We start from the raw sequence: 13,434 nt of genomic DNA, 5'->3' as shown, positions 1-13,434 counted from the left end.
GTAAACAAAACAACAATTTTAGCATTATTTTGTGGAATTTATTTACGGCATTCACTGTATGGTATAAGTAGCTGTCACGGTGGGGGAAACCCCCCACCGTACAATGTAAGAAGTATAACTGATAGCGGCTAAGCCAAAAAGCCAGGAAAAGGGAAGCAGGTCACCTCCTATAGCGTCCCTAATCCTCTCCCTAACTCCTCACCGTATGAGCGGACCCCGATGGTAGGACGGCTCATAGACCTAATAGCAGGGAAAAGGAGAGGCCATACACAGCAAGGTAAGAACACAAGACAACACACTTACCTGCCAAAGTCTCCAGGACTGGAACCTTCGCATATGTACAGGAGCCCTAACACCAAACAGGACGCCATACCAACAACTCGCACAGGTATCCAGCACACCAGACTCTGCCAGGACCCCCATGCCGCAAGGTGCATGGCAGCCCCAGGCAGCGCTGCATATAGACTAGTGGTTCACCCCTCCGGGAAACCAACCCCCTTCCGGAGGACACAACACACAGGGAAAACATCTTACATACATGCAGGGACAAACACCAACAACAGCCCAGACATTGCCCCCGGCAACCAGTCTGCACGGCAACCGCGTCATGGTCAAACAACAATATGACCGTGACATAATGACTTTATGCTATGGGTCAGTACAAATATGATAATGACTAATTTATTTATATATATATATATATATATATATATATATATATTCTTTCAGCTGCCCCCCCCCCCTCCAGACTGAAGAGGGGAGGGCTACTTTAGCTACCCATATCTTGGGATTGGTAGCAGCTAGAGATATGGTTTTACATTCCAAGCTTTCAAATAAGACCAGAATCACAGCATTATCCCCACTACATCAGAGGATATAGCTGTTAGAAATCGGTGTGTGTGTGTGTATAGTATTTTCAGGCTATAAGACGCATTGGACTATAAGACTCACCTAGGATTTGGAGCAGGAAAATAAAAAAATTTCATCAGACCTCAAATCAGACCCCAAAATCAGACCCCCAAACTCCATCAGACCTCACATGGGACCCCCCCATGAGACCTTTACATGGGACCCCCATCAAACCTCAGATCGGACCGCTATCAGACCTCAGATGAGACATTAAAAAATAAATACCTTGCTTGCTCTGGATGGTGCTTGCGCTCCCTGCTCCCTGGTTCTCTTCCGATCCACGCTGCATTGTGACCTGATGTCGCACAGTGTCGGGTCATAGTGCGCACTTACGCGCACTACGTTTTAACGCTGTATGCCTTCAGGACACAGTGCAGAGCAGGGCCTGGAAGAAGACCAGGGAAGGTGAGTACAGTCGTGCTCCACATAATGTCATTATAATGGAAGAGGTCATTAGCATTTTGATTATAAGACACATTGCCACTTTTCCCTCACTTTTGGGGGAAAAAGGTGAGTCTTATAGCCCGAAATATACAGTATATGTATATATATTTTGTCTTTTATGTAAATGTATCTATGTGATCAGTAACAGTGTTGAGACATAAAGTATGAGGAAAATGACCACCACCAGTTGCCTATTCCAGGGGTAGACAAATTTCACACTTTAGAAGCCAAGTTGAACAATTACATGAGCCACTTAGATTTTCGTTTTTGCGGCTTCACAATAAGAACTCCCATAGACATAAAGTGAAAATAAAAAGGTAGTGAAAAAGGCATGTTTGCTACCTGGCTCCTGGAATTTCTCCAGCCCCGAATTCTATTGTTGCTGTACACAATTTCATGACGTTCTAGATGCCATTTTTTTATGAAAATGTGAAATGTTAATAATACAGAAATGCAGCTTGGTTCTATCATACTACATCCAGCTCAGCAATGGTAATAATATTCTCCCAATATTAATTGATTTGTGGACAAGATTTAACATTTGCCATTAATAGGCATCCTTCACACATAATTTTTTTGTGGCAGTTTTATGGGTTTGTAAAAAATGCCATGGAATTCATGTACTGGCATACCCAGAGCCTGCTGCAAAAAACAAATACATGTGTGTTCTGACCTATCCTCTGGATAGGTCATCATCAGTATCTGATTGTGGAGGTTCGTCATCCTGGACCCCAGCTGTTTAAAAAGATAACGGCGCTCACAGTAGCACCGTGCCTTCTCATAGCTTTTCCTAGGCCAGTGAGTTCAGCCTCATGTGAATGAGGCTGAGCTGCCATACCAAGCAGAGCCGCTATACAATGTATGGCGCTGGTGTTTGGTGAGCACCGAGAAGGCCGTGGCACTCCCAGGAGCACAGGTGCCTTCTCGAACAGCTGATAGTCAGGGGTCCCACTGATCAGTATTAAAATCTTGGAAAACCCTTTTAAAGTGATATTTCAGGATTAGGAAGAGATAATTTTTTCCCCCAGAAACAGCACCACTCTTGTCCACGGTCTGTGACTAGTATTACAGCTTACCCCATTCTAGCGTAATAGAACTAATTGGTAATACCAGACACAACCTATGGGGAAAAAAGGACCACTGTTTTTTAAGAAAAGAACAATTTTTTCCCTACACCTTGACCACCCCTTTATAAATGAGCAATTTGTCCTCCTTATTAGAATGTTCAACGTGAGATCAAAAATATCATCACCATCATCATGAGCCTAAAAAACCAACCTGATAAATATATATAGGTTTTATGTAGACTTTGGGGGTCATTTATCAATCTGAAATACGCCTAAATTAGGCTCATTTCAGGAGCAGATTGTGGCGCAACGGCTAGTTGCTCCACAATCTGCAACTTCTCCCCGCTCACACTAGGTCTAAAGAAGTGGGCGTGGTGGGAAAGGGGATGGACCAGCAACGCCTGTTTTAGATGTAAAAGGTCTAAATGTATGACGGCTCTGAAGCTATCTTACATTTAGAAGCGGCGCTGGATAGTGCCAAAGTAATGTAGAGGCCTGCGCCTCTTCATAACTTCGGTGATCTATTGCCAGAGATGGGGCTTTATTAAGACCGGAGTCTAAAATGCCGGTCTTAATAAATGCGCCCCTTTGTTTTTGACTTGGTGTTGTTTAGATCGAGTTTGCACATACTGCGACATTTTTACGACATCGGAGGTTTGGTACAAGCTTCTTTATCTTATTCTTGATTGCACAAGATAACCTGCTAATTCTGAACAAAAGCCGAAAATGGGGCAACAACATTTGGTTTTGATTAGGTTTTGAAAACCAAACCTTTGATAAATAGAAGCTAAAGACGTCCCTGTTGTGTTTTTTAGCTAATGTACTGTAGCCCCTGACACGAGGACTATCGGCTGCAAAATGTGCAGTTTACCTGAAGCAGTGGTCTGAGAATAAATGCCTTAGATGTGTCAAATGAAAGGCCTGTGCTTGGAGCACTCCTGAGTAATTACCGCACTTGTTTCAGTTGTGTCTGGAACAGCGGTAGAATCAAGGATATGCTTTGTGTGCATATATGCATGGAGAATTGCCTTATGTAAAACATCACATTACGGTGTGGACAAAGAACATTTCTTTTTATTTGTTACAGGGACTGTGCTGCCTGAAGTTGATTCTTCCTTCCTTCGTTACTTCATTTGTGGATATTTTTCATGCTAATGGAGACTTCTGCAATCATTTCTGCATAATGAGGTAGACTAACTTTGACATGTTCGCAAATGGCGGAGAGTTGAGAAAGGAACTTGAAAGAAAGAACTAAAATGAGACGGATTGCTTGACAACCTTTGGAAGTATAATCATGTCTAGAAAAATCAATGACATGCAGCCGTTCAAATTGATAACAAGTAAATGTTCATATGCCTATAAATCAGACAGGAACTGTGAGGGTCCTTGCAGATCTTCTCACCCTCCTGACATTTAGATGTTAGAAGGCATGAATATATGTTTGTAGGAAGGTAAGCATGAGGGCAACCAGCAACTCGTTAAGGGGGTTATCCAACCCGTATAATGACCCCCCTAATGCCTGGGTACCTCATATAGTTTATACTTATCCCGCTCCTTGGCACCCGCATTGCTTCTGCACCCCGCTGCATCTCACCGGCAATGCTAGGGAGGCTCGCCCCTGTTGCTGCCTGCTATTGGCTGACCTCCCTGTCGCCAGATGTTTTGATCCATGCAACGGGGAGATGCATCGGACACCATGCGGGGAGCAGGAGTGATGCGGGTGTCGGGGAGCGGGGTAAGTATATCCTATATGAGCTGCCCGGGTATTAGGAGGGACATTATAGGGGTTGGATAACCCCTTTTAAGTACAAGATGCATATAATAGATAAACCATGTGTGCTCACAAACTTTGGACATATAATGATTGAGGGTAAAGCATTGGGGTATTGGCCAGTGTAAATGAATGTAACGGCTCGCATGGACTAAAATGTGTATGGCTCAATCAGTTGAATCGTTTACCAGACGATCATTCATTCAACGGTTGTTCAGACATCAACCTACTTCCATCTAATGTGTATGTACTGTAGTCCTCATCTTAATTCAAATAAAGGGGTTCTCTGGGCCTGTACCTAAAGTCTCTTTCCTCTAACTGGTGCTCAGAAGAGACATTGGGGGAGATTTATCAAGACCGACGCTTTCTGGAGGCCTCTTATTAAATTAGAATACTCCAGCAGTCTGTGCACCTAAACAGAAAGTTACTGCAGGTCTGAGCTGCCGTAGATCTGTGGCTTCATTTATGCCCGTTTTCTTTTGCCACAGCTTCCGATGCCCCCTTCCACCCACCTTCCTAAAAAGTGGAGAGGGCAATGTAAAAAACACCACTTGCAACAATTTTTTTTTTTAAATGGCAAAATAGTTTGCTACTTTTTAACGCCATTTTTCTGGCATCCCGCACCTATCACACATTTATGGCATATCCTGTCAACATGCTGTAAGTGTCCAGATGAGAATACCCCTTTTGGTCATCAGTATGGAGGTTAAACATGTTGTGTCACTTCAGCAAGTGGCATTTATCATATAGAGAAAGTTAATACAAGGCACTTACTAATGTATTGTTATTATCCATATTGCCTCCTTTGCTGTCTGGATTCATTTTCCCATCACATTATGCACTGCTCGTTTACATTGTTACGACCACCACACAATGCAGCAGTGGTGACCATGCTTGCACACTATAGGGAAAACTGCTGGACTTTCTGGTGGCCGGGACTATGGGGGCTCACATAGGATAGTCCTTTTTCTATAGTGTGTAAGCACGGCCACCACTGGTTGTAACCATGGAAACGAGCAGTGTATAATATGATGGGAAAATGAATCCAGCCAGCAAAGGAGCCAATATGGACAAAAACAATACATTAATAAGTGCCTTTTATTAACTTTATCTACATGATAAATGCCATTTGTTGAAGAGAGACAACCTTTAAGTGTATGTCCACTTTACCATTTTACAGCTTTCACATAGAATTCCTCTACATAAAACGTGTTATATACCCTTCATTATGTACATGTACCTGGCTCTGACCCTGAGTTACACCACTGGCACACACATTATATCGCTCAGCATTTTTCAGAAGAGTCTGTAAGCCAAATCGAGCAGTAGGTCCAATGTATGGATCTTTCCATTCTAGTTTTTCTCTGATAGGTTCCACCAGTGGCGTACATAGAGAAGTAAGGGCCCTATAGCAAGGATCAAACCAGGCCCTCCACACAGGACAGAAGGGTTTCCACCTAAACCACTTTCAATGACCCTTGGGCCATTTTTCACTGCCTCATTTGCTAAAAGTTGTTCCTTTAGAGCAGGCATGCTCAACCTGCGGCCCTCCAGCTGTTGCAAAACTACAACTCCCATCATTCCTGGACAGCCTACATCTATCAGCCTACAGCAGGGGCATGGTGGGAATTGTAGTTTTACAACAGCTTGAGGGCCGCAGGTTGAGCATCCCTGCCTTAGAGGGTAGAGTCCTGACCAAGTTTTTACCTCCAGTAGAAGAGGAGATGATCCCAACTGGGCCCCCTCTAGCCCTGGGCCCCATAACAGTCACATGGTCTGCCGCTATGGTAGTTACGCCCCTGGGTTCCACCACTGGTTTTGGCTTTCAAATACTGATGAGAAATGCTAACCAAAATATTGTCATGTGAAGGGGTCTTTACATTTTGTTATGTGTACCTGATTGTGAGGCAGTGAATCCATGAAGCAGTTGCTTATACCTTCCTTCACACATACCATTAACATTATGCCAGCAGGGCATCCTGTTTTTTTGGTTGATCTCTGCCCAGTTTACCCTAGGCAATTATCAGGAGTGAGCATTCTTCAGCTTGTAGTAGGACAAAAGCAGAGGACAATGGTAGGTTGGTAGTAGTATGGGGGCTTGTAGTACAGTATTTACATGGGCACACACTTGGTTGTTATACCAGTTTAGTTGGACAGATCAGAAGTATGCATTTTTCTCTGTCTGCCATTATAAAGCCACATGAATTGTTCCTCTGGATCAACCTTCAAATGACTGGAATTATTTAAAACAGCATTTTATTTAGCATTGCAACCCATCATTATGCTTTCATTTTTTTTATTGTAGCACTTTTACATGTTGTTGTTTTTTCTGAGCACCTTGGTACATTTGGTTGTGTTAACTATTTGCACTTTTCATTGTTGCATGCATATTGTTTTAGGATATAAAACCAACGGAGTAGGGCAGTGCAAGACATAAAAGTGTAATACTTTATATGCTAAATGTGGCATTTTCATACTCGCCAACCAATATATTTGGTGAATTCTGGGGACATAGGCCATGCCCCAGGAACACCCATGGGCCACCTACTTACAGGCAGGGCTTTACATAAGACCTTCCCATTTTCAGACTGGGATAGCCCAAATCTGTCTCTGATATTTAGGGACAGTCCCTGCAAATTTGGGACTGTTGACAACTATGCAATTATTATTTTTTTTTCTATAACTTGGTTTTGGCTGGTGAATAGCGGTAAGGAGCAAAGCCTGTCTCTAGTCTGTATCCAGTTCATAATAAGGTCCATCAGGTTTTCACTTTCCATTACATTCTGACAGCAAAATAACACTGCAAATGACACTATTAAGGTCCAGAAACCCAGAGTATTGGTGTCAGTGCGAAAGTGACATCATGGCTTCCGATTTTTTACAGTTGCCATGACCCAAATGACTTATAATGGAGAAATAGAAAAGCAGTAGAAAAGATATTATGTGAACAGAGACTAACAGTGCATTAGGGAATTGCCTGAGCAGTGTTCTGTACAGAGCTCCAGTACATTTGTTAACCCTGGCTCTGCTTGGAAGGTACTTGTATTTTCCAGAAGAAATTGACACTCTGTTCATGCAAAGCTGATTAAATACAGGCATATTTTTCAGTTTTGGAAAGTTTCTTTCCTTTTTGCCAGTCCATTTCACCCATTCCACACCTTGTAATTTAGCTCTGCAGGACTAAACATATGATATATTATCTCTCTATAGCTAGTGCAATCACATGCTTTCTGCTTGATTAACCTTTTTTTGCATCCTTTATTCTGATGATGACAGTGCCTTTTCAATAAATACATTCCCAATAGAGTGGAGGTTTTAGGAGAAATTTCACCCACTGTACACTAGGATGGAAATAAGGTTGTCAATTTGCATTCTACTATATTTATAAAGGCCCCGTCACCTCTGCCGACATGTCTTTTTTAGTAAATAACTGTATTCCATATGAAATGACAATTCTGGAGCATTTATTCTTATAACTGGGGATTCATTCCTCTATTATTCCTTCTATAAGTTTATTAATAATAGTACAACAGGGTGTCCCTGTCCAGTCATTGCTGCCAGGGTCAGACTGCAGGGTCATACCCCCAACTGGTAACTCCCAGATGAACCTTTATTCATAAGCTTATAGCAGGAGTTATAGAGGAATGGTGTTCATGCCAGTTAGTCGAGCAGGGTGACTGGTCCTCTGTATAGGGGTTTTCCAGGATTTACCTATTGATGACCTATCTTTAGGATAGGTTATCAATACCAGAGCTGCAGTGGTCCAGCTGTGAAACCAGGCACTGGACTTGCACAGCTCCACATACTGTGTAGTGACTCTTCCTGGCTACTGCAGCACTTGTCCCTTTAAATGGTATAAATGAGTAATCTCTGTTTTAGGCTCCTTTCACACGAGCAAGTTTTCAGCGCGGGTGCAATGCGTGAAGTGAACAGTTTTCGTGCATCAGTTCTGCGTTACGTGAGAATTGCAGCAACTTCTATATTCTGGGCTTTTCATGCAACCCTGGCCCCATAGAAAGGAATGGGACTTTAGTAAAAAAAAGCATTGCATCCGGATGTAAACTGGATGCAGTCCGGATGCGATGCGTTTTTCACTGATGGTTGCTAGGAGATGTTGTTTGTAAACCTTTAGGTTTTTTTTGCACACGCGTGAAAAAAGCATCAAAACTGATTGCACCCGCGCAGAAAAAAACTGAAACACTGAACGCAATTGCAGACAAAACTGACTTGAGAAAACTTGCTTGCGAAATGGTTTGAGTTTCACTGAACGCACCCTGACACAATCCATATAGTTCGTGTGAAAGTGGCCTTAGGGCTGTTTCACACGAGCGAGTCCATTGCGGGAATCACGCTCCGTGTGTGAGTGTGATCCTCTGCTCTGGACTTGCAGGAGCGCAGGGCATTATCATGATTTATAATGCTATGTGTCTCTGCATGGCCTTATTTCTACAGAATCATACTAACAGCTTTATGTCACTATGATTCTGTGGAAATAAGGCCATGCAGAGACACATAGCATTATAAATCATGATAATGCCCTGCGCTCCTGCAAGTCCAGAGCAGAGGATCACACTCACACACGGAGCGTGATTCCCGCAATGGACTCGCTGGTGTGAAACAGCCCTTATAGTTTTTATGGTGTTGTGGTCTTTGAAAATTATTGTCCTAAAATTCATCTTCTATCTTTATAGTTAGACCTCCATTATTATTAAAGTAATTTTTCAAACGTATAAAAATACAGAAATCTACCTAAATTTGCCAGAATGCCAGGTGTTGCTGCTATAGCTCTGAATTTGTTTTTTATTTTTTTCATTATCTTGCCCAGCTCCGCAACACAGTTGCTTTCATGCTGCCATGGTTTGCTGTGGATGGTATTACCACTGTGAAGGACTACAAATCCCATCATTCCTCACCCGTCTCAGACATTGCTTCTATTAACAGGGGCCGGTGTTCCGTGAAATTTCCCTACCCATGAAATTGCCCTACCCTATTCACTTCCTGTTGTGACGCAGCTGAACTGGACATGACATTCCCAGCTTTGGAAGGAGGTGTGCCGCGCTGCGCAGGCTCACAACAACGGGGTAGGGACACCGGCCGACACTGCACATGCGCCGGGAGCCTCAGCAGCGGTTAGAGGGTAGGTAAAAATTACGGGCCAGTGCACAAGCACGGCTAACTACTCCCGTCAGGATACACCGCGCATGCGCACCAGCGGACAGGGAAATCTCTTATACCGAACATCTATCTGATCACCGCGCCTGCGCAGTGTGGGGGTAGGGAGATCTGATGGCCATTTGTTCTGTTAAATCTCCCTACCACTCACTGCGCACACGCGGTGTCTGATCATCTGGAGCCAGCTGAGAGGTAAGGCGCAAGCGCATTAGGTGGCCCCTTCTCCCCAACTCTGGTGTGAAATTTCCCTACCCCGTCGTTGTGCGCCTGCGCGGCGCGGCACACCTCCTTCCAAAGCTGGGAACGTCATGTCCGGTGCGGCCGCGTCACAACAGGAAGTGACGAGGGTAGGGAAATTCCACGGAACACCTGCATGCAACTTTATTACAAGGGATAAGCTGGTGCTGTAATTACTCTGTGTTCACAGACAGCGCACCCTATGCTACTGAGACTCTGCTCTGCTACTTACACTGTGCAGTCTGCCATGGGCTGTCTAGCAAGTGATGCATGCAATGCCAGGGAGGAATAAAGATAGAAGGCAGAGAAGAGGAAGGATGTGTTAAGTACTTCAGGGTATCATAGAATGGAGATAACCATGTATTCGCACAATAGGAGATATACAGTATAACAAGCTTGGTTCTATGAATACATGTGAGACTGGTTTACAGAGGCATCTCAGCTACAGACAGTACATCACTGATTCGTACTGTAAATCCTACTGCATTTAAGCCGTTTACACATAACTTTTAAATATTGTAATATTCATTTTTATATTAAAAGAAAAGGCTGTGCATCTTATGGTAAAACATGGATGGATTTTACCATATGTAGTTCAAGCAAATAGACATGCACTTAGTATAAAGCTAGGTTTGCAATACAGATTTCTAATTAAGAAGACTGGGAGATCATTTATCAAATCTGCTACGTTAGTTTTGTGGCATAAAAAGTTTCAAGTGATGCCCATTAATGTTGAGCGCGAATATACTAATCGCAAATTTTTATCGCGAATATCAGTACTTCGAGAATTTGCGAAGATCTAGAATATAGTGCTATATCTTTGTAATAGCGAATATTCTAAATTTCTTTTAATTATATATAGCTTCTCTTAACCCTTATTATGCTATCTATCATACATACCTTTTTTTATAGTTATTATGTTATCTATCATTAATAAACTTTTATTATAAGTATTTTCCTACCTATCATTAATAATTTCTTTTTATAGATGCTATATTATTTTATTTTTAAAATAAATCATTACCTATAACACACAATAAACAACATATAACAGACAATCACACAAAGGCTGTATGCCAAAAGCCGGGTATGTGCAAGCCAACAACCTATCCATGAGACAGGTACAGTCATCATACCTTACAATGGCAGCCTTGTGTACTATGAGACATATAAAACCAGCTTTTTTTTTTTTTTTTTTAAGTAGTCCAAGGAGCATGCTTTCTACATATTCATATCATGTCCTAACATTATATTCAATAACCTTTCTATACTGCTTTGTCATGTAAACACATTTGCATAAACTTGGGCATATGGGAAAGACATGCAAATTAGCAGAATCTTCCTTGTTTTTCAGCTGAAACACTATTTGCACAGAATTTGGCGCAACCTCACAACCAAAGACATCCACAAGATGTGTGATAAATGTTTTATAGTTGCCTGATAGGTGCAGGTTCCCAAAAACATCCATCCTATTCTGTTTCAATTTGCAATCCAGTGGATAAAAAAATTGTGTTCCTGTTCTGTGTTTCTCATTTTTAGTGTCCTTTCCAGACTTTAGATTATGACAACAGTAAGTTTAATGAAGAGGAGATGGAGCGTAGACTGGATGGTATAAGTAAAATATTGTATTTTTAAAGAAGTCGTCCCACAAATTTAAAACTCCTTGTAATTCCTTATCTGCTTATCTGGAACACATTCTTCCCTTTCTGTGGTTGGGCAGTAGCTCGTCAAGCACCTGCATCTCCCATGAAGCAATGCTATTAGCTCTTGTTAAACCGTTCCTCTCCTGCATAGAAAATAGTCCCTCACATAGAGCCCCAGTGTTAGCCCGGGCATCTGCGCCGGGCTCTCTCTTTCCCTCTTCTGCCATGCAGCAGGTATCTTAACTGTTGTATCTGTGCTCCATGACAGAGTTTACTTCCAGCTGGAAATCTGTACTGTTTGTTAGGGCTTGCGCATGGGTGAGTCTTTCCTCACTTGTGAGACAGCACGTACACGCCCTCTGTCTCACCAGCCTATGGCTGGATTGCAGGAAGATGCCTGAGCAACTCATGGTCACTAGCTTGTCTAGTTCCAAGTGTGAAGGTGTTTTTCAAGTTCTGCTTTGCTGTGTACCGGACCCTGCTTTTGGAATTATCGGATTCTGCCTGTTTGCCGCCTGCCTCTGACCTCGGACTTCGTTCACGGACCTTGGTTGTTTGCCGCCTGCCTCTGACCTTGCACTTCGATTTCAGACCTTGCTTGATCGCTGCCTGCCCTGTCCCTGGACTTCCTGACCACGAACTTCCCCTTGGTGCTTGCACCGATATCTCTGACCAGCTGCCACTGACTCGGGGACTGCTCTGGAGTGGCACCTGGCAACTACCCTAAAGGCCATAGCCTCTCCTCACCATCAGAGGCTCTAGTGCAGACCAGGTTGTTGCTTAGTCACGCCCCTCCAGAAATAAGCCAGTCAGTGGCTCAGTGGGTCCACACCCGCTTGCATAACAGAGATACATATGATGTGTGATTGACCCCACAATTTCTACATTTTCTCCACTGTCTAGAGAGAGATGTAACTATATACATTCTAGGTAGGAGTGAAAGGTGTCTGGGTAGCTTTAGGGTACTTTCACACTAGCGAAAAGTAGGGTTGGGCGATATCAAAAGTATTCCCACGATAACGATATATATCGCGATAAATGCCCATTTAAAAAAAAAAAACATGTAATCGTATTTCCTTGTTGCCCCCATACATTATAATGTCTCCTTGATGCCCCCATGCAATATTATCTCTTAGTTGCCCACCAAGAATGGGTTCACCGTTCCCCCCAAATCTGATGGAGCGGCTGTGCCCCTGCTGCTCTATTCATTCTCTATCGGCGTGCTGGAGATAGCAGTCATCAGCCATCTTCACCACTCCCATAGAAAATGGGACATCCTGGCGGAAAACCCTGATGAGTGGGTTCTTCAGAGTGTGCCCATTATAGGTGCACATTGTCAGGAAGGGCACCTTGGCATCATAAAGATGCCTTTCAGTCAAATAAAACATTGGGGTTCATTTACTAAAGACTGGCGCTTCCCATATAGGTCTTAGTCCCTATACACTACAGCCATATTACCGCAGCCCCCAGAGCACAGTGACTGTTCTCAGCCCTGGCCTGTCTGTGCAGCAGCCCACAGAGTGCAGCGACTGTTATCCAGCGCGGGGGTTTACAGCCACTAGATGCCATTTCTTTGTGACCTAAAGGACCTATACCCCCGTGACTGAGGTTGTCACAATACCAAAATTTTGATTCAATTCCTGTCCCATAAAAAAGTAATGCAATACTCGATACCAAACAAAAGAAAAATTAAATGCCAAAACAAAGTGTATAATAGAACAGTCCTATCCTATTTTTTAGGGAGAAGGAGACAAAAAAAAATGGAGAATCGTGTGTTTTTTGTTCACACATAGGAGATATTTTTCAATACTTTAATAGTTTGGACTTTTTCGGATGTGGCAATACCAAATTAGTTTTTTTTAATGTAAATTGGGAAAAGGGGTGATTTAATAATTTATTTTTTTACTTTTTTATTAAATAACTATTAGCCCCCTTATGGGGCTAGAACCTGGGAACTTTTCATCCCTTGTCCTATTCAACCTAATAGAGATCTATTAGGGTGCATAGGATCTCACACTGTCCCTGCTGCCCTGTGCTTTGTGCCAGGGCTTCAGTAACTGATCGGAGCCCTGAGATATCACTGCTCGGGCTCCGATCAGAAGCTGCCACTGCACCACCTATGAAGAGGAGGGGAGGGGACCCTGTGGCCACTGCCACCAATGATTTTAATACTGGGGGGCTTGGGTGCACT

General features: G+C 43.0%; 1 protein-coding gene across 2 annotated transcripts in view; it reads left to right on the top strand.

The window, feature by feature from the left end:
* The window catches only part of LOC120997979 (interleukin 1 receptor accessory protein), a 281,900-nt gene that overhangs the window by 138,131 nt on the left and 130,335 nt on the right, over nt 1-13,434 (top strand). The window contains exon 2 of one of the 2 annotated variants that reach the window (XM_040428368.1): nt 3,508-3,608. The exons of the other annotated variant lie outside the window; for it this stretch is intronic. Within the exon in view, the coding sequence (XP_040284302.1) occupies nt 3,604-3,608 (5 nt within the window). The 5' untranslated portion in view covers nt 3,508-3,603. The remainder of the gene's footprint in view (nt 1-3,507; nt 3,609-13,434) is intronic. 2 annotated transcript variants of the gene reach the window in all.

This window comes from Bufo bufo, chromosome 4 (assembly GCF_905171765.1).
Source record: "Bufo bufo chromosome 4, aBufBuf1.1, whole genome shotgun sequence".
Taxonomy (NCBI): Eukaryota; Metazoa; Chordata; class Amphibia; order Anura; family Bufonidae; genus Bufo; species Bufo bufo.
Note: the sequence above shows the minus strand (reverse complement) of the source record. Positions and strands in the feature narration are given on the sequence as shown.